Below are 19,335 nucleotides of genomic sequence, written 5' to 3'. Positions count from 1 at the left end.
ATTATCTCCCTTAAGTATTTATTCCATAGAAGTTTTCTATCTTGGATATTTCCTTTCAGATTTCCACTGAATGCCTTTTTTCTTTGAGCTATTTTTACTGCGTCGTGTAGAATATTGTCAAAGGCTTTTTTTATGTTTAAAGTTTGTATTTATACTAGAGATGGGGTGGCGTTATTTTGGAACACCCTATATTTTTGTTGTTCAATGAAATTTTTCCTATTAGTTATTAATTCGACTATTGTCGCTACTTTTGGTGAAAGTGGATAAAGGTCACGAGTTTTGAATACTTCATTGTATTATTGAAACTATTCGATGAGTTGTTTTGAAAAAATTTACTTGATTCTAAGCTGCTCGAGGTTTGTGTCGGTACGAAATGTTGATCAAAGATTTTTATAAGGGGAAAAATGTTTTCATCACTGGTGGTACTGGGTTTTTGGGAAAAGTTTTGATCGAAAAATTACTCAGATCCTGTCCTGATATCGGTAATATTTATATGTTGATAAGGGAAAAGAAAGGGAAATCCATCGAGGAACGTATGACGCATATAAAATCATTACCAGTAAGTTTTTCTTTTCTTTTTTCAATTTAATTAATCATAAAATAAAATTTTCGGATATTCAAAATATTTTTTCAAAATTCAAGCCATTCATATAAATGTAACAAAATTATTATTCATTAATATCATGCAAATTATAATTCAAACAATGTTAATTTATGCATTTAACAAAGGTTAACATCATTTGTATTTACGTCAATGATTTGCAATTTTTTGAAAATAAAATTTTCGTGTTCACATTGTTTAATTTCGTTTTCTCTAACCTCAATGTTTCAAAATCACTAGCATTCCGTATGATTTGAATACAAAACTTTGTTCCTCGTTCTCAAGACTTAGCTTGGAGTTGCGTCCAGAAGACTTTTATCCACCTTAGTCTACCGATTTCTTTTCATTGACTTTTATCTACCGCAATTTAAACCATACTTCCAGGTTTGATTGGGAAGATAAAACGGCAAATGTGGAAGATTACCCTGTACACTTCCCTGTGGAACTCCAGCTTTTATGTGATGGAACTTCTAGTGTTTATGTTAGCATTTAACAAGGAATTGGCGGTCGATTAAATAGGATTTACGGTTTAAGGGAAAGAGCTTCTTAAGCTTATACAACAGTCCAATGTACCAGACTTTGTCAAAAGCCTAGCTCACATCGAAGAATTCAACAGAGCGGTACTTTTTATCTTCTAGATATTGGAAACAAAATGTTCTGGGATTAAACTGTTATCTCAGATAATTGTTTCTAATTTAGCTTTTTGGTTTACCAGGTTTGGGGATTGAGATGATTTGGGTCACTTTTCATTCGATTGGAAAATATCCTGATCTCATAATAGCTTCAAAGTACACTGGGGTAGTTCGAGGAGGAATTTGCCATTTATCAAGTGATTTTTTAGGTTTAAGATCTTTGATTTCTTTCAGGACTTGGTTTCTAGATATTTTTGTTAGTGGTAGTTCTGATTAATACGTGAGTCCCTGTCCGATTGATTCTTCGTGACCATCTATTTAGTTAGAAGACCTTTTTCAATTGGTCAGCAAAGGCATTGTTGTTTATTCTAAGCATTCTTCTTGGTTTTTGATTGATGTTTGAGAGTTGGAGAGCTCGCATTGTTTTAATGGTGGATAATTTTTCTTCTGCGATTGTTTTCCCTGATTTTATCGAACACTTCTGGTTAACAAATACTGAGGTACCATTCAAAATTGACCGATCTTCATTACTCTAATGATACGTCCAAATTTTCGAACAAATCTTGTTGGATTTAGCTTATCTTGGATTGTTTCTTTGAACCACTGCGATTCAACGTTTTCATTGAACCAATTCAAACGAGCTTTTTTGGCGATTATCAAATTATGCGGTATACAACGCGAAAAAATCTTTTCGACAGCTAAATGTTCATGGAAAATTCAATATATGCGAATAGAACTAATGCCCAATTTTGCCTTAATCTCGCGGTATATCAAATTTGTCATAATCAAATCAATATCATCATAATGTGAAAATTCCCGCCAAGGAGGTCATCCCGCTGGAATTAATTTGCGTGGGAGAAGATTTATTGGTGGGAAAAATAAAAAAAAAACAAGTAAGTCTCTGAAGATGATAGCTTGGTTAACGAAACGCGTTTCAGACAAAGTAATTGTGAATATTGGTGGTTTGAAATTGCATATTTCATTATTTTGAATTCAGTTCTTTTTTGACGTGATTAGAGCAAGATTTTTCCATCGAATCTTCTACCAAATGAGACCTAGATCTATCACTACATTCTTGACACAAACAAGAGTCAAAACAGAGGATTTTTAAGGACTAACAATTTTTTTGTAGTCTTTGTAGGGTGCTCAATAATTATCTTCAAAATATTGCTGCAGAATCTGCAGTGTTTGACTCATTACTTGTAAGAGATCGATCTCTTAGTCTATTTCTAAATTTGTAATACTTTAAAACTAAATTTCGTCGTTTTTATAATAAATTTTGCATTTGGGTTGTGGTAATATTCATTTAAGACAATTTTCTTTTTTCCAGCTCTTCGAACTTCTCAGGAATGAAAATCCAGAAAACTTGAACAAAATTATCCCAGTCAAAGGAGACGTACGTGAAATAAATTTAGGCAAGTATATTTGAAGCATCAAGCATCCGATTCTTCTTCTTCTTCTACTACTCTTCTTCTACCTTTTGCTTCTTTGTTAATATAATTCCAAGATGGCTACTCTTGTCTTAAATATTCTCTGCGGATGCTGAAACTATCGTTGTGGGCCATAAATTTTCATCAAATTACTATTTTTACAAATTGAGCTACCTCCTATAGAATCCTTGAAGGGTCTTTTTTATTACTACACTTTCTAAAAACAATGTAAAATGACTTGTAATGCTGAAAAACCGCCATTTGCATATTATCTAGCGTCATGTCCCACCATTTTAGGCTTAGAGCGACCATTTTGTCGCAAAGCTGTTTTCATGTCAGTATTTTATTGAAGACCAAGGGATAGTTCAACCCCATTCGTTTTTGAGGGTTTTTTAAACGTATTTGTTTCTCGTAGTGATTAATCGTTGAGGAGTTTAAACTCAGATCTTCATTTAATCATTTCTGAGCGATTGCTCGATCTTCTAGGTTGATATTGATCAAGGATGTGATGCAAAAAAAGATTTGAGAAAAATATCGGCGGCATCTTGGAATTTATTATTTATATAATAAGTTTCAGGTAATTTCGAAGTGTAAATATATAAATATCTTTTCTAGGTCTGAGCGAAGCTGATAGACAAATGATTATTGATAACGTCAATATTATTTATCATACAGCGGCTTCTGTTCGTTTCGATGATTTTTTAAAAGACGCAATTTTTATAAACGTCATAGGAACGAGGGAAGTCGCAAAATTAGCTTTAGAATTGAAGCAAATTTCCATATTTATTCACGTTTCCACTACATATTGCAACGTCGATAAACCCGTGATAGAAGAAAAGTGTTATAATGCGCATGCGTATTGGAGGGACGCTATCGAAATAGCGGAAAATTGCGATGAGGCCACATTAAATGGACTAACAGAGAAATATATAAGACCGTTGCCTAACACATACACGTTTGCTAAATCATTAGCAGAGAATGTCGTTGATGAAATGTGTCGTGGCAAAATACCGGTTTTGATAATGCGACCGTCAGTAGGTAAGTAAATTTTGAAGTAAGAAATATCGCAACATCCATAAAAATCGAAAAGATTTCTTATAAAATCAGCGTTTTTCTCTATTATATTCTCTATAAGGCCTAGATTCGTCCATCTTTGGAATATTACCCGCACTTTTGGACCTCGGCTCCGAAGCATGCCCTGAAGATACTCGAGTCAATACAGAAGAGGTACATTCGACTCATAGACGAGCTGTATAACATAATTGCGTCAATTTGCAAGATCTATTCGATAAGCAGACGTGGTGAATTAACCTCGAGTTCACCTACAAACACCCAGAACGTCGATTCATCGAGATTCCTTTGTTTGGAGACGTGCAAGCTACCAGTTCAACCTACAGAAGTTCAAAACGAATATCCATAGTCATCTCCATCGAAATTTCGGATTACTTCTTTAGCTCTATCCCAAATTAAGATCTCTTCGACCAATAAATGTTGAGAACTTGACCAAGCTCGGGATATCTCATTTATAGCCGTAGAATATTTCTTAAGAGGAGAAAAAAATGTGTCTGCGCCATCTACAGTGTGTATTTACTCCAAATTTTATAAGAAATCGAAAGATTTCTTATGAAATCAGCATTTTTCTCTATTCTATTCTCTATAAGGCCTAGATTCGTCCATCTTTGGAATATTACCCGCACTTTTGGACCTCGGCTCCGAAGCATACCCTGAAGATACGCGAGTCAATACAGAAGACATAAATTCGACTCATAGACGATCTAAAATCAACTAGGAACTTAGAGCTTTGAAGAAATGATGACTGTTTCTCCGATTCTACCATGTAAGATGCTCTTCTGAGCTGTATAACATAATTCCACCAATCTGCAAGATCTATTCGATACGCAGACGTGGTGAATTAACCTCGAGTTCACCTACAAACACCCAGAACGTCGATTCATCGAGATTCCTTTGTTTGGAGACGTGCAAGCTACCAGTTCAACCTACAGAAGTTCAAAACGAATATCCATAGTCATCTCCATCGAAATTTCGGATTACTTCTTTAGCTCTATCCCAAATTAAGATCTCTTCGACCAATAAATGTTGAGAACTTGACCAAGCTCGGGATATCTCATTTATAGCCGTAGAATATTTCTTAAGAGGAGAAAAAAATGTGTCTGCGCCATCTACAGTGTGTATTTACTCCAAATTTTATAAGAAATCGAAAGATTTCTTATGAAATCAGCATTTTTCTCTATTCTATTCTCTATAAGGCCTAGATTCGTCCATCTTTGGAATATTACCCGCACTTTTGGACCTCGGCTCCGAAGCATACCCTGAAGATACGCGAGTCAATACAGAAGACATAAATTCGACTCATAGACGATCTAAAATCAACTAGGAACTTAGAGCTTTGAAGAAATGATGACTGTTTCTCCGATTCTACCATGTAAGATGCTCTTCTGAGCTGTATAACATAATTCCATCAATCTGCAAGATCTATTCGATACGCAGACGTGGTGAATTAACCTCGAGTTCACCTACAAACACCCAGAACGTCGATTCATCGAGATTCCTTTGTTTGGAGACGTGCAAGCTACCAGTTCAACCTACAGAAGTTCAAAACGAATATCCATAGTCATCTCCATCGAAATTTCGGATTACTTCTTTAGCTCTATCCCAAATTAAGATCTCTTCGACCAATAAATGTTGAGAACTTGACCAAGCTCGGGATATCTCATTTATAGCCGTAGAATATTTCTTAAGAGGAGAAAGAAATGTGTCTGCGCCATCTACAGTGTGTGTAGAATTCCATAAGAAATCGGAATATTTTCTGATTATCAAAATTACGGATGTTTGTGTAAAAAATTATTGATACAACTTTTAGAGATAATAAACTTATCATATATTACTCGTATTGTACCAAGTTGGTTTGACTTTTGATTAATTTCGAAAAATTAATTTTCTAGTGATAGCGACTTTTAAAGAACCGATGGTCGGTTGGATCGATAATTTGAATGGTCCAGTAGGATTGTTGGTAGCTGGAGGGAAAGGTATGAAATACAAAAACAATTTTTTTGTCGTTTATTTTTCGATTTTCTTTCATCTTCTAGGTATACTTAGAATAGTGTACGGAGAACCGAGTTCTTATACAGATTACATACCAGTGGATATTGTGACTAAATTTCTTATTGCAGCATCCAGAGACTTCCACAATAAAATGTAAATATACAACGACAATTTTTTATATAAATAAACGCAAAATTATCTTCCGTTGTCATACCAATCACCTTCATTGATATAGACATAGCATTAGAAAATATCAAAGAAGATCATAATTTGAAACTTCTGTAGCGAGCTCAATAAAATTTCCGTCCCACAAGGGATTATACTTGCCCCTCTTCCATATATCATTCTACCTACTATTCCGAATACGTTGTCTATCGTGCTTGTAAACAAATCAGTGTAGCCGTTTTGTTTACAGCGATGAATATTTTTCGCATCCTTGTGTTTTGAACACTTCAACCGTTTTGGAGGAAATTTTGACATTCGGGTGACCGTTTCACAAGTTTTACATGAAAATTTTAACATTCGAAAAGTGTGTACAAAGATATTTGTATCGACGTTTCGAATGCGCATTGAGTCAAAATTAGTATCGAATCTTCGAGCTCTATGGGAGCAAAAACCATCAATTCATGATTAGGTTTCGAATGCGATGTCTATAGTGCTTGTAAACAAATCAGTGTAGCCGTTATTGTTTGCTTTACCGTAAAAATGATCGATTTAAAAATACGGCGACCGATTGTTTTCTAATATCTTTCGATACTTGAAAAAACTGCAACTTAAACTTATAATTTATTGAAATAAGTGTATGGCGATGAATATTTTTCTCGTCCTCGTGTTTTTGAGCGCTTCAAGTTTCGAATACGCATTGAGTCAAAATTAGTATCGAATCTTCGAGCTCTATGGGAGCAAAAACCATCAATTCATGATTAGGTTTCGAATGCGATGTCTATAGTGCTTGTAAATAAATCAGTGTAGCCGTTATTGTTTGCTTTACCGTAAAAATGATCGATTTAAAAATACGGCGACCGATTGTTTTCCAATATCTTTCGATACTTGAGAAAACTGCAACTCAAACTTATAATTTATTGAAATAAGTGTATGGCGATGAATATTTTTCTCGTCCTCGTGTTTTTGAGCGCTTCAAGCTTCGAATACGCATTGAGTCAAAATTAGTATCGAATCTTCGAGCTCTATGGGAGCAAAAACCATCAATTCATGATTAGGTTTCGAATGCGATGTCTATAGTGCTTGTAAATAAATCAGTGTAGCCGTTATTGTTTGCTTTACCGTAAAAATGATCGATTTAAAAATACGGCGACCGATTGTTTTCCAATATCTTTCGATACTTGAGAAAACTGCAACTCAAACTTATAATTTATTGAAATAAGTGTATGGCGATGAATATTTTTCTCGTCCTCGTGTTTTTGAGCGCTTCAAGCTTCGAATACGCATTGAGTCAAAATTAGTATCGAATCTTCGAGCTCTATGGGAGCAAAAACCATCAATTCATGATTAGGTTTCGAATGCGATGTCTATAGTGCTTGTAAATAAATCAGTGTAGCCGTTATTGTTTGCTTTACCGTAAAAATGATCGATTTAAAAATACGGCGACCGATTGTTTTCTAATATCTTTCGATACTTGGAAAAACTGCAACTCAAACTTATAATTTATTGAAATAAGTGTATGGCGATGAATATTTTTCTCGTCCTCGTGTTTTTGAGCGCTTCAAGCTTCGAATACGCATTGAGTCAAAATTAGTATCGAATCTTCGAGCTCTATGGGAGCAAAAACCATCAATTCATGATTAGGTTTCGAATGCGATGTCTATAGTGCTTGTAAACAAATCAGTGTAGCCGTTATTGTTTGTTTTACCGTAAAAATGATCGATTTAAAAATACGGCGACCGATTGTTTTCTAATATCTTTCGATACTTGGAAAAACTGCAACTCAAACTTATAATTTATTGAAATAAGTGTATGGCGATGAATATTTTTCGCATCCTCGTGTTTTTGAGCGCTTCAAGCTTCGAATGCGCATTGAGTCAAGTTAGTATCGAATCTTCGAGCTCAATTGGCGCCAAAGCCATCAATTCATGATTAAGGTTTCGAATGCGATGTCTATAGTGCTTGTAAACAAATCAGTGTAGCCGTTATTGTTTGTTTTACCGTAAAAATGATCGATTTAAAAATACGGCGACCGATTGTTTTCCAATATCATTCGATACTTGAAAAAACTGCAACTTAAACTTATAATTTATTGAAATAAGTGTATGGCGATGAATATTTTTCTCGTCCTCGTGTTTTTGAGCGCTTCAAGCTTCGAATGCTCATTGAGTCAAAATTAGTATCGAATCTTCGAGCTCTATGGGAGCAAAAACCATCAATACATGGTCATAGAGAACTGGTAGAACCAGATGAATTCAGTAACTTGGAGTGAAACCCCTCGGGAGCTAAGGAAAGTTACTGGACACTGTTGGGTGTTGTCTCTTCTGTAAAGAACCAAATGAACCGATTTTTGAGTTCGAAACAGAGGAGGTAATCCGCATATCCTACCAAGTCTAACTGGGTACACATACCTCATCTAACCTAACCTAACCTAACTTTTGACTAAATTTTCGCGTGTTAAGAAACTGCATTACTCCCAAATTTAACATCTTTGACATTGTTTTTCAGAAATAAAGATAAGATCGAAGTATTCAACATGTGTCAAGGAAAATTGTGTGATATAAATATAGGTGAAATGATTGAAATGGGCTCGGAATTACGAACCAAACATCCATTTTCGAAAATATTATGGTACCCGAGATTTTCCATGACAAGTTCCTGGTTATATTATTACATAAACGTCTTGTTGTTTCACATGTTGCCAGCTTTTTTCATCGACGTCCTTTTAAGGATAACAGGAGCTAAACCAATGTGAGTAAATAACCTTTTCAGCAACTACAAAATGTTTCAATTTAACAACCACATTTTTCAGGTTATTTTCGATTCAAAGGAAAATATACATCGCTAATGTTATTTTAATGCCTTTTATGTCGAATACTTGGTGTTTCAAAAACGAGGAAGTTTTGAAAATACTGGAAAGATTGTTACCAGAAGAGCAGGAAGCTTTCGCTGATATAAAATTCGCTCTAAGTAATAAAGAAAAGTTTGAATATTTCAGATTGTCGAAAATAGGTAGCGCTAAGTACGTGCTAAAAGAAGATTTCGATGAATCCGATGCTCCAAAACGAAACTTGAAAAGGTAAGTTGCGTTGTTTAATAATCCCAATCTACGAGGTCTGGTTAATAAATAACACTTCTTTCCGTACGTTTTTTCCATTAATCGAAGCAGTGCTGGAAGTCTTCTTTGGAAGTTTACAACTTCCATCGACTTAAATCGGATCCTTTTCAAAACAGATCTATTCTTAACCTTTCAAGCTTTTGGTCAGGGGTCAGATGTGTTATTCCTCGTGTAAAATTTTTCTTTATAGGCGTTTACAGCCTAGGTAATCATTCGGATGTTCAATCGATGATCTTCACGTACAATTTGGTTGATTTTGGTCACTGTTTCCGGAGCTGAAACAGACACGGATCAATCTGGACACTTGTCATCTTCAGTCCTCTCACTAAAACGCTCACACGACTCAAAACCACCCCCAATAGGCCTCTTGCAACAATTTATATCTGTGAAAGTACGACAAAAGATTTATCTAATAAAGATTTTGACAGTTTCGAATCTAAATCATGTCAAAAGATATAATTTTTGTTAAAAACATATTTGGAAGTTTGTAAGTCGATGTATTTGGGCGAAAGAGTCATTTTCCGCTTGCAACATCGTTATTTTTTTTTTGTTTCCATCCATAAAAATATTACTGATGATGAGTGGCGTTTAGAAGGATTTGCAGCTCTTTTCAAACAATTTTAGTAACGTTTTACGAACTTTTTGTGTATATAATTATGAATAGAATTAAACGCTACACTAAATTATTTTGTAGGTTATGGTATTTGGACATTGGAGTAAAAACTATTTTCTTGGCTTTCCTTTTTTGGTCATTGATAATTAGGATCAACCTTCCTGGTTTAATCTACGATAAGTTATATAATTATATCGACGAGTTGTAATTTATGTAATTTTATAACAAATAAAAGGTATTTGAAGTCATTATAAACCTTTATTACAGGGAAAAAAATATAACAAAAAAAGTTTAGTATAACATCGATTTATTTAACAAAATATCAATTTGCAGCAAAATCCAGCGCCCTCTATGAGAATTAGATATATTTATGGGATGTATCACTTTCTTTTACTTAATTTCATGTTTTTCTTGGTATTCCCTTCATTCTTCTTCTTCTTTCTATATATTTCTCGCTTTCCATGAATAATAGTAAGCTTTGATTGTCCTCTTTTCCATCATAAAACCTTCTGATCTTTGTCCATTCAATTGTACTTTTTTTTACTTTTTTATATACACGCTTTTTTTAGTATTTCTAATTTGTTTAATATATTCCACACGATTGAGTCAAAAGCTTCTCTCAAGTTTATGGACGTTGAGTGCAGTGTTTTTATTTTTCCGTAACGTTTCGTTTGTCTTCTTTTTTTCTATATGTTGCTTCTTCTTTTTCCAGTTTCTTGTCTACTTCTTCTTAAAGTCTTATTTTCATTATTCCAGTGTATATCTTGTAAAACGGGCATATTATTATGTAGTTTTCGTATTTTTATCGGTATATTTCTTCTTTGCAATGTTGCCAGTAGTTTCAAAAAATCGTAAGAAATAATTACAAATTGTATTACTTCAACAGAAAACTGTAAATATTTTTTTACATTTCCTTTTTTTTTAAACAACCTGTATAAAATTATAGGAATATAAAAAAACAAATTTAGAATTCTAATTTTTATTTTGCATACAAGAAAATTTGAAAGTAAAATAATATGTTTCGAAACTAAACGAGATATCGATTTATTTTCGATATGAATCGATTTGAAAAACTACGCGATTGTATATATTGGATTTCTTCAATTTTATATTGGTGAGAAATATACAGGGTTTGAAACAAAACGTCATTGTCCTAAAGCTACATATCAAAGAACTAAATTTTTTTGACAACTTCCGTATTTAAATTAACTATAAATTTTGAAAATAATTATAAATTCCGTTCGTAATACATTGTACCGTATTAAATTGAATAAAAAACAACCACCATGCGAAAGAAAATATGAACGTTCTCCATATTATATCGGCGATTTTAAATCTAAAATAAAACATTTGATAAATTTTTGTTTGGAAAACTGAAAAATCCTTTTTTTCACCTTTGCAATCTTTTCCTTTCGGTCTCCCCAGTAGGATCCATCGATTCTTTTAGAACATATTTAATTACGCCTTTTCCAGACATGATGAGATAATTGAATAAGCACTCTTTTGATAATTCGGCGGGGTAACCGAAATCCGGGTTGGTTTTTACTAGATTTTCCTGCATCTCGATCATTTTGTTATTTTTGAATGTGTAATTTGGTAATGAGAAAGGTCCCAATATATAATTTGCTGTATAAATTTTTCTTTGTAACTTGACTACCCTATGATAGAAAATTATTTCTTATGTTTTCGCAAAATGAATTTCTTCGCATACGAGGTCTGGTTATTAAATAACGAGACTGCGCGTCTAGACGCGTGAGGTAAAAATTCGGTAAACTGTACGACACTGTATAATTGTGGGTTAATTAGGAGTGACCTAATCATAAAAAAAATTTATTTTATTAAATTTAATTTACTTTTTTTTGCTATTACAGTTTTTTTTTATAAAACTTCACCACTTTTAAGAAAAATTGAAAAACAAAAACACGTTTTCAAAAATTTCATTTAAAAGTTAAGAGAAAAATCGAGATTTGACTATTAATGTCGACGCCTAAACGATACAGGGTGAGACATAAACTAGATAGTTGTTTTTACTGGTACACGGAATAAACTTATAGATTTACAGAAAGAAATAAATACAGTGTGTTTAAAAAATTTTGCGACTAAATAGAGATATCACCTTTGAAAAATGGTGACTAAAATCGAGTTTTTTTTGACAGTTTATTTACCGCGTTTACTTAATATTTATTCAAATGGTAATTGACTGATAGTTAATTCTCTACAACGAGTTCAAGTTTTCAATAAAAATTTTATAAATAATGATGTAAGGGTAGACGAAAATCCCCATGAGATTATAGAGCGATATTTTCGAATCAAATCCGATCAATTCCGAGGCTATACACTTTAATTTTTGCTCAAACGGGTAACTGATCTCACTTGGAACCCTCTTTCATCCGGGTTTGAGACCGAAAGCTCTAAGCCCACCCGACGTAATCATAGACAGACATAGCTACGGACTATTTTCGATAATATACACCAAAAGTACAAAATGAGTGCGGACTTTTAGCCAAAGACGTGATGTCATCTGGTATCTCACCAAAACATTTGACAGAGTACGATTGAGGGATGTAACAACTCTACTGAAGAGAATGGAAAATAAGGGAGATATGTGACATCCAGGATGGAGAGATCACGTGGGTATTGTAAAGGAAAAATAACCGAATACATCTCGATCACTGCTGGAATGGTCGATAAGAGCCTCCTCGATTCCCAGAGTTAAATACTTGTGATTTCTATTCATCGGGTCATTTAAAATCATTAATTTACACGGCCCCATAGTTGATTTCCGCGATTTGAACACCCCGTATGTCTTGTACAGCTACTATAGATCGTGGAGGTGGTAGTAATTATGAAAAATAAAAGTTGGTTTGTATCAATAAGTTTCAACAAATAAAAATTGTACCATTGGGGACGATAATCGAAGATGAACCAGATGCAGAAGGTCCTTCGATGGTAACTACAGCTGGAACCAGCATTTCCAAAACAAGGATTCTACTTGAGCATGGAGATACGTCAAAAATTAGTAAATTAGGTATCGAATTCCCAGCGCAATGCAAAATCAGGTATGAGGTGATGAAAATAAGTTTTTTTACTATGATTCGAAGCCAAAAAGGGATTCCATATAAGGACGGAAAGTCCGTGCCAAAAAAAGGTCACAAAAATCACCAAATAAGTAATGGCTACGATATTTCTTTATGTTTGATATTTTTCTTGGCAATTTTCATTTGAATGTTTGTTCAAATTGTAAACTTTTACGAATAAATTCAATTTGGAAGGCGGGTGCTTATTTAATGCTGATTAAAAATTCATCTGTACTTACATCGGTTTTTTTTTGAATAATTTCAATAAAATATCCCAAAATATGGCGGGCAGTAGATGAAAAAATATCACTTGTAAATAATAATTATAGTAACAGGTAGTTACGAAGTTTCTTGGGTACCATACAATATTTGGTACTGGTGATATTAAATTCATTTTATTTGCTTCATCAATAAATTGTCCATGCGAACATTTTATTATACGTTGGGTGATATTATAAATTTCGACGTCACCGCTATTACTGAAAATTAGTTTAATGAAAAAATTAGAAATAATGAAAACAGTGATACTAAAAAATTTTTCGTAGTTGAGAAATTGCGTCCAAAAATAAAAACAAGAACACCTGAAAGGTTTAGATCAAAAAATAAAAAGTTGTAATAATTTTTATATAATTTTTCGAGTTAGCAATATTTAAATTTTGTCAATTATCAAACCAATACTTAAATATTATTCCCAAATCCTAATTTTTGAAACTTTTGACATCCCAAATACTTCTATCAAAGATTTTTTTTCATAAAAACTTTGACATACCGGTTATTTATATTTAACGATTTCTAAAGTGCAATTGACCGTCTCTAGTTGATCTAAACTTTACAATAAACTCGTTTTGTTGTCAGCTTTAGGTAAAAATGAAGCTGCATTCACTATCACATGAAGTTTTTATAAATTTGAATATTTTATGTCGTAAAAAATTAACTGCGATCCTTTTTCAAAATTTCTTTCATCTTTCATGAGGTGTTATAACAGATTCAACATCTATTTGTAACAGAATATACGCGAGGAATCGAAATTATTTGACATTTATAAACAAAGATACAAAATACAATGTTTTACTGAATTTTGAGTTGAAACTTTGACTAATAGTGTACGTAGATGGTTGCATTTCGATTTTGTAAGTCTGGTACTGCGTGCTTACCATATAACTATCATTTAATAGTTAAATTAACGAAATTTGAACAAAACTACATTTTTTTGTTCCTTCAATTAAAAATAGATCTACAAGAATTTATTCCTACTTACTTTTTAATGAAATTATCGTAAGTTGCTAATATAATTCCTTTTATCGCTACATCTGCTGGTATATAGTTCAATGTATTATCGTAACGACCAATCGATAATCGTAATATTCCTGATAATTTATAGAAATAATTTGTAAACAAATGCAGCACGTAAATACGAATGTTGCTACTTAACTTTCTAGATATGGCAACACTGATATAAAAATGTCAAATCTGACATTGACATTATGAAGTTTGACATTGACGTATTCAGAACGTGTGTTATTGTCTGAATTTCTATGATTTTCGACGAGGATTAAATCAATATAAGAACCCCGATCAACTTTTGGTGATGAAGCCCATCTAGAACTACTTTGTGAAGATCGTTCTTAATCGGTCGTTGTACCAAGAGATTTTTCACTTTAGATTTGACAATTTCTCAAAAAATAAGCTTGCAAAAGGGTATAAAAGATCCTAACAATAAACTGTATGGATTTTTCAAGATAATCCAAATCAAACAAATGTTGTTGACGCACGAAGCATTTTAAAGCAAAAGATCTTCTGTCTTTTGATTTGTCACGTTGCCAAAGTTCCATTAGAGCAACGTAGAACGGTCAATTAAGAACGATTATACACCAGAAGAAAGAAATCCGAAAAACTAATCGCAATTTTCACCAAAATACCTCAAATCAAAACGTTTGTGAACATTCAAAATATCGAATTGATGCTTCATCCACCGTATAGTCCTCATTTGGTACACGATGATTTCTGTTTATTCCCGTAGATTAAAAATAAACGTTTTTCCACATCTAGAGAAGCGGTTGAAGCGTTTAAATTATATGTTTTGGAGGTACCTCAATCGGAATATTCATTTAAAAATATTTGTTTTTATTTATCTATCTTAAAACTTAAGTAGCAACCCTCGTATAAACCAAAACACTAGAATATAATTTACCTTTACCACCAGCGATCATTAAACCTATAGGACCGTTCAGATTGTCATTCCATCCAGCTAGGGGTTCATCTAAAGTATTTATAACTAAAAAATGTTTACATTTTTCAAAATTATTATAAAATCATAAACCAAAGAATGCGGACTACATTTAGTACGTTACGAGGGTAATTCAAAAAGTTTCAGATTTAAAAAAAACAAGTTGCTATTACTCTATTGATAATCAGACTTTTCCTCCAGGTTTTTAAAGTCCACACCTTTTTCTTCTTCAACTGCATGTTTCTGAGTGTATTGGGTAGAAATTTCGGAAGGTACACCACCGTAGACTCGAGACCCTCTGTCGGGGAGGCGATGAACTCTTTTACTGCTTGGGTTAATTCTGAAGAACCTTTTCGTCGGTTCTTTCAGTATGAGGTTATGGACCTTAGGTTGTCCAAGCCATACGTCGAACAATTTTCGTTTGAGATATGTCAGTATATCTGATTTTTTGTATTATATACATTCTACACATGTTTGTACCTCTTCCGAATGATTCTACCATCGAATTGCTTTCGATTAGCAGTTCACCAAGTGCCTCTTACAATAAATCAAATAAATAATAGTCACATGGTGATAAGTCAGGACTATAATAAGACGGTTCCAGTTCTTTTCAACCTCATTTAATCTGTAGATAAGTTTCGACGTGTTCTAGTTGTTTAATATTTCATCCTCCGGTTATAAAACGCGCGTTTACTTTCCGAAATATTGTGGTGTACCTAAATCTCCTGAATTTTTTCCTTCCTCTTCATACCGTTTTAGGGAACGCTTGTAAATTTACCAGCGTGTAAATTTCCGAAGTCTTGACACTTACCTTGATGTCTAGGCTTTTTCAGAAAGCGGAAAACCTTACATATACTTAAGTGTTAAAAGGGCACTCATCTCCTAATGGATCCCATGTTATCTTTTACTAAACCTAACCAAAATCGACATTGTTTTCTTCCCTAACTGATAAGTTTAACATATAAGAAATTTATGACGAAAACAAATAAAATTTGATCAAGAACTCACCTACTGATGGTCGAGTTATGATGGCTTGTATTTTCCCTTTACACATGTCATTTACAACATGTTCTGCTAAACCTTTCGCGAAAGTGTATGTATTAACATGGGGATAAATATATTTTTCGGTCATTATATGTAATAATTCCTTATCGCAGGTTTCGGCTGAAAGTATAGCGTCTCTCCAATCGCCGTGCGGTGGGTATAATTTTTCATCAACTTCATAACGATCTCCGTTACAGTAAGCTGTAGAAACGTGCACCAAAATAGTCGGATTCTTCAAATCTAAAGCTAATTGTGCGATTTCTCTTGTCCCTCTGATGTTAATCATTATGGATTTGTCCAGAAAATCATCGAAACGAACGGAAGCTGCTGAATGATATATTATATTGACATTATCTACCAATAATTGTCTATCCGAATCGCTTAATCCTAAAGTAAACAAGATGTTAATAAGAGAATGTTTTTCCCAATAAGAAACGAACCTAAATTTAGTTCTGTTACATTTCCTTTGATGCCTATTATTTTATCAAGTGCATCAGGATTATTTTCCCTTATTTTATCAAATACCTGTAAGATTTAAAACTTGTTCGCCCCGTATGCGATTAAAGAATCGATTCTAAACACTTACCTCGCCATCTAAAAGTTGTTTTAACCTTTCCTCAACGTTTCGACCTCTTTTGGATCTAAGTAAAACGTAAATTTTCCCGATTCCCGGACAAGATCTCAATAATTTTTCAATCAAAAGTTTTCCCATAAATCCAGTACCGCCTGTTATAAAAATATTTTTCCCTTCGAAAAATTGCGCTAGACTCATTTTTTGGAAATACTTCGCGATGAAACTAAAATAAAAATCGATTTTCTACCCCAAATAAAAAGTTGTAAATATCCGACTCGAAATAAATGAAATTTCTAATGATATTCTAACCAAAATTTGAAATTATTATTCTCAAAATTCATGCATACGATATAGATCTAACAAAATGATTGATTTTATGAAAAAATCAAAATAAAAACGAAAGAAAAAAATGAATTTGTAATAGAGAAAAAATTGACAAACTTAGGGTACATTAAATTTTACTTAAATGGCACTCGATATCGAAATAATTTGTCGAACTCTATATTAACCGTCAGAATAATTGTTTTTATTTTTAATACCTCTTGAGACGTTTCTAGAAATGTATCCACAACTCGTTAACCACCAACTCGGAAAAGTAATGAAATCAGGTAGAAATTCAAACACACATTACTTTCGTTTTGGATCATAGATAAAAAAGAAAATAAGAAACCCTTGACAATAATAATGTTACTTGACCTTTGAAACAGTGAGAAAATACAAACAATTGAATGAATAATGCATTTTTTGGAAATATTTACCGATAAAAATCGATTCTTAACCCCAAATAAAAAGTACCCAGTTCAAAGGAGCTCGACTAAATAATTTTATACAAAGAAGATCGTTTTTAATGAAATACATGAAGTTTTTAATGTTGTATATACAAAAAGTAAAATGAAAAATTAATATAATACGAGATGTGTTACTTAAGTTTTGAGATATGGCAACACCGATATGAATATATCAAATTTGACATCGTCATCTCAAAAATTTGACATTTTTAATGGTGAAACCTTCATTTTGGTAAAGAATTTCGTGAAGTTTCGACTGTTGTACCAAAAACCATTGATGCTATGCGTAAATTGATATTGCAAGGGGTCGAAATTAAAATCAATAGATAATTAAACAGTTGGAGGTCCATGAAACTTATTAAGATCCAAAGATATCTCAACCTCTGTGTTATATGGTGGGTCATCAATAAGAAAAACGAAAACTGAATGCATGAAAAAGAAGATGAAAGGAAAAGTAAGAAAAACATTTGACTGTTCATAACCATGGATCCATCACTTCATACTCGAACCAGAAAAACCATCAAAATAATGGATTGAAAAGGGAGAACCGGCTCTAAATTAGGGAGAGATAGTTCTATCTGCTGGTAAAGGTTATGGCGTCGGTTTTTTGGGATAATTTCCATTGATTATCTTGCGAAGAAATCAAGCAAAAACGACAGCATTTGGTCAAAAAGGAAGTGTTGTTTCATCAGAATAATGCACCAGCTCAAAAATCCGTTATATCAATGGCCAAAATTAATAAATTTAACTTTAAATTGGTACCCCATGCTCTCTATTCGCTAAATTTAGTTCCCTCGTATTATTTTCTGTTCCTAGACTTAGCGGTAAAATATTTTCCAACAACGAAGAGATGATATCAGCAATTAATGATTATTTTGAGGTATTCGACTATTCCTATCATGACAACTTATTAAAAATCTTTTGGAAAAGTATTTGGGGCTAAAAAGAAATCACGTTGATAAATTTTTGTGTTTTCTTTTATAGGAATCATGTGTATCCTGATCCGGACCTTTGGAAACGAATTTTCTTCGCAGATGAGGGTGGAATTGCCGGTTACAAATCACCAAATTCAAAATTTTGGAAATCCGACAAATTTTTAGTAAACTTTGGAAAATAGAAGTTACCATCGGTAAAACAAACTTATAATGAAAACAATTTTAGTTACCAAAATGAATAAATCCAATTGAATATTTATAAGGGTGATTGGTAAGGAATTTTCGTCCCAAAAATGAAGAAGAGCGATGGGATGCCATTGAAACACCATGGGAAGACCTTAATTCAAATGGAATTAATGAAATTTTTTTTGTAAAAACTAATAACCGGTGACAAAAAATAGCAAAAATCTGTCTCAAGACTATTTCAATGTACGTTTGATGAATTTTATGGATTACTTTACAATAATTATGTATAACAAATAAATTAGACGCAAATAATATGACAGATACATTTACCGAATGAAATATAATCACTTGACCACTACTTTTTGATTTTTAACAGGTTTTCAATCACTTGGAATATATCTAAAAAATATATTACGTAGAAAGCGTCAATTCTGATATTGTTCGATATCCAAAAAACAGATAATGTAATTTCGTTTCCGAAAATTTATAAACAGTAAACTTGACTTGCTTGACCTATACGAAATTAACATGCAAAAACATTCTTATAAGCGTAAATTATGCTAATCAAATATTTTAATCGAAGAAAAAACTCGAATCATTCTGCTTAAACCGCTTGATTAGGCCTTAATAAAACTTCAAATAGAACAAGTGCATTAAAAACTGCATAAAAGATATTCATAAGTTAAATTACAGCTTACTAGAATAACCACGAGGGTTGTTACTTAAATATTGATATATGTCAATACTGATGTGAATATGTCAAATCTGACATTGACAGTTTGACTTTTTTAATGGTGAATGTAATCAGAAAGTGTTGTCAGATACTTGGAACATTCTTTTCTGTCAAAAAATTGAATAGCAGTGATTTTTTCACTTTGGGTACCG

The 19,335-nt window shown here is 32.8% G+C and overlaps 2 protein-coding genes across 3 annotated transcripts; one reads left to right on the top strand and one right to left on the bottom strand.

Moving 5' to 3' along the window:
- The first annotated feature begins 274 nt into the window (after window positions 1–274).
- On the top strand, window positions 275–9,867 carry LOC130895338 (fatty acyl-CoA reductase 1-like). Its single transcript, XM_057802572.1, has 8 exons — window positions 275–559; window positions 2,564–2,648; window positions 3,279–3,701; window positions 5,627–5,710; window positions 5,771–5,879; window positions 8,397–8,639; window positions 8,701–8,967; window positions 9,701–9,867. Exons 1-8 carry the CDS (start codon window positions 374–376, stop codon window positions 9,825–9,827), a joined length of 1,524 nt encoding a protein of 507 aa, XP_057658555.1. The 5' UTR covers window positions 275–373; the 3' UTR covers window positions 9,828–9,867.
- Window positions 9,868–10,582: 715 nt separating this feature from the next.
- Window positions 10,583–19,050, bottom strand: LOC130896029 (fatty acyl-CoA reductase 1-like). Of its 2 annotated transcripts, none has more exons than XM_057803765.1 (9): window positions 18,781–19,050; window positions 16,554–16,764; window positions 16,408–16,492; window positions 15,932–16,354; window positions 14,888–14,971; window positions 13,955–14,063; window positions 12,936–13,175; window positions 11,014–11,277; window positions 10,583–10,955 (listed from the first exon to the last, which is right to left on the bottom strand). In XM_057803765.1, exons 2-9 carry the CDS (start codon window positions 16,737–16,739, stop codon window positions 10,829–10,831), a joined length of 1,518 nt encoding a protein of 505 aa, XP_057659748.1. In that variant the 5' UTR covers window positions 16,740–16,764; window positions 18,781–19,050; the 3' UTR covers window positions 10,583–10,828. The 2 variants fall into 2 exon arrangements, with proteins under 2 accessions (XP_057659748.1, XP_057659749.1); XM_057803766.1 differs by lacking the exon at window positions 18,781–19,050 and adding an exon at window positions 17,081–17,306.
- Between the last annotated feature and the right edge of the window lie 285 nt (window positions 19,051–19,335).

The sequence above is a fragment of the Diorhabda carinulata genome, chromosome 6, assembly GCF_026250575.1.
Source record: "Diorhabda carinulata isolate Delta chromosome 6, icDioCari1.1, whole genome shotgun sequence".
Taxonomy (NCBI): domain Eukaryota; kingdom Metazoa; phylum Arthropoda; class Insecta; order Coleoptera; family Chrysomelidae; genus Diorhabda; species Diorhabda carinulata.
This window is presented reverse-complemented; position numbering and strand designations above follow the sequence as displayed.

Coding starts and splice junctions, on each gene's coding strand:
- LOC130895338 (XM_057802572.1), top strand. CDS start 374: ATGTTGATCAAAGATTTTTATAAGGGGAAAAATGTTTTCATCACTGGT. Junction 5,711..5,770: donor GTTGGTAGCTGGAGGGAAAG/GTATGAAATACA, acceptor TTCATCTTCTAG/GTATACTTAGAATAGTGTAC. Junction 8,968..9,700: donor CCAAAACGAAACTTGAAAAG/GTAAGTTGCGTT, acceptor ATTATTTTGTAG/GTTATGGTATTTGGACATTG.
- LOC130896029 (XM_057803765.1), bottom strand. CDS start 16,739: ATGAGTCTAGCGCAATTTTTCGAAGGGAAAAATATTTTTATAACAGGC. Junction 16,355..16,407: donor TGTAACAGAACTAAATTTAG/GTTCGTTTCTTA, acceptor TGTTTACTTTAG/GATTAAGCGATTCGGATAGA. Junction 14,064..14,887: donor AATGATCGCTGGTGGTAAAG/GTAAATTATATT, acceptor ATAAATTATCAG/GAATATTACGATTATCGATT.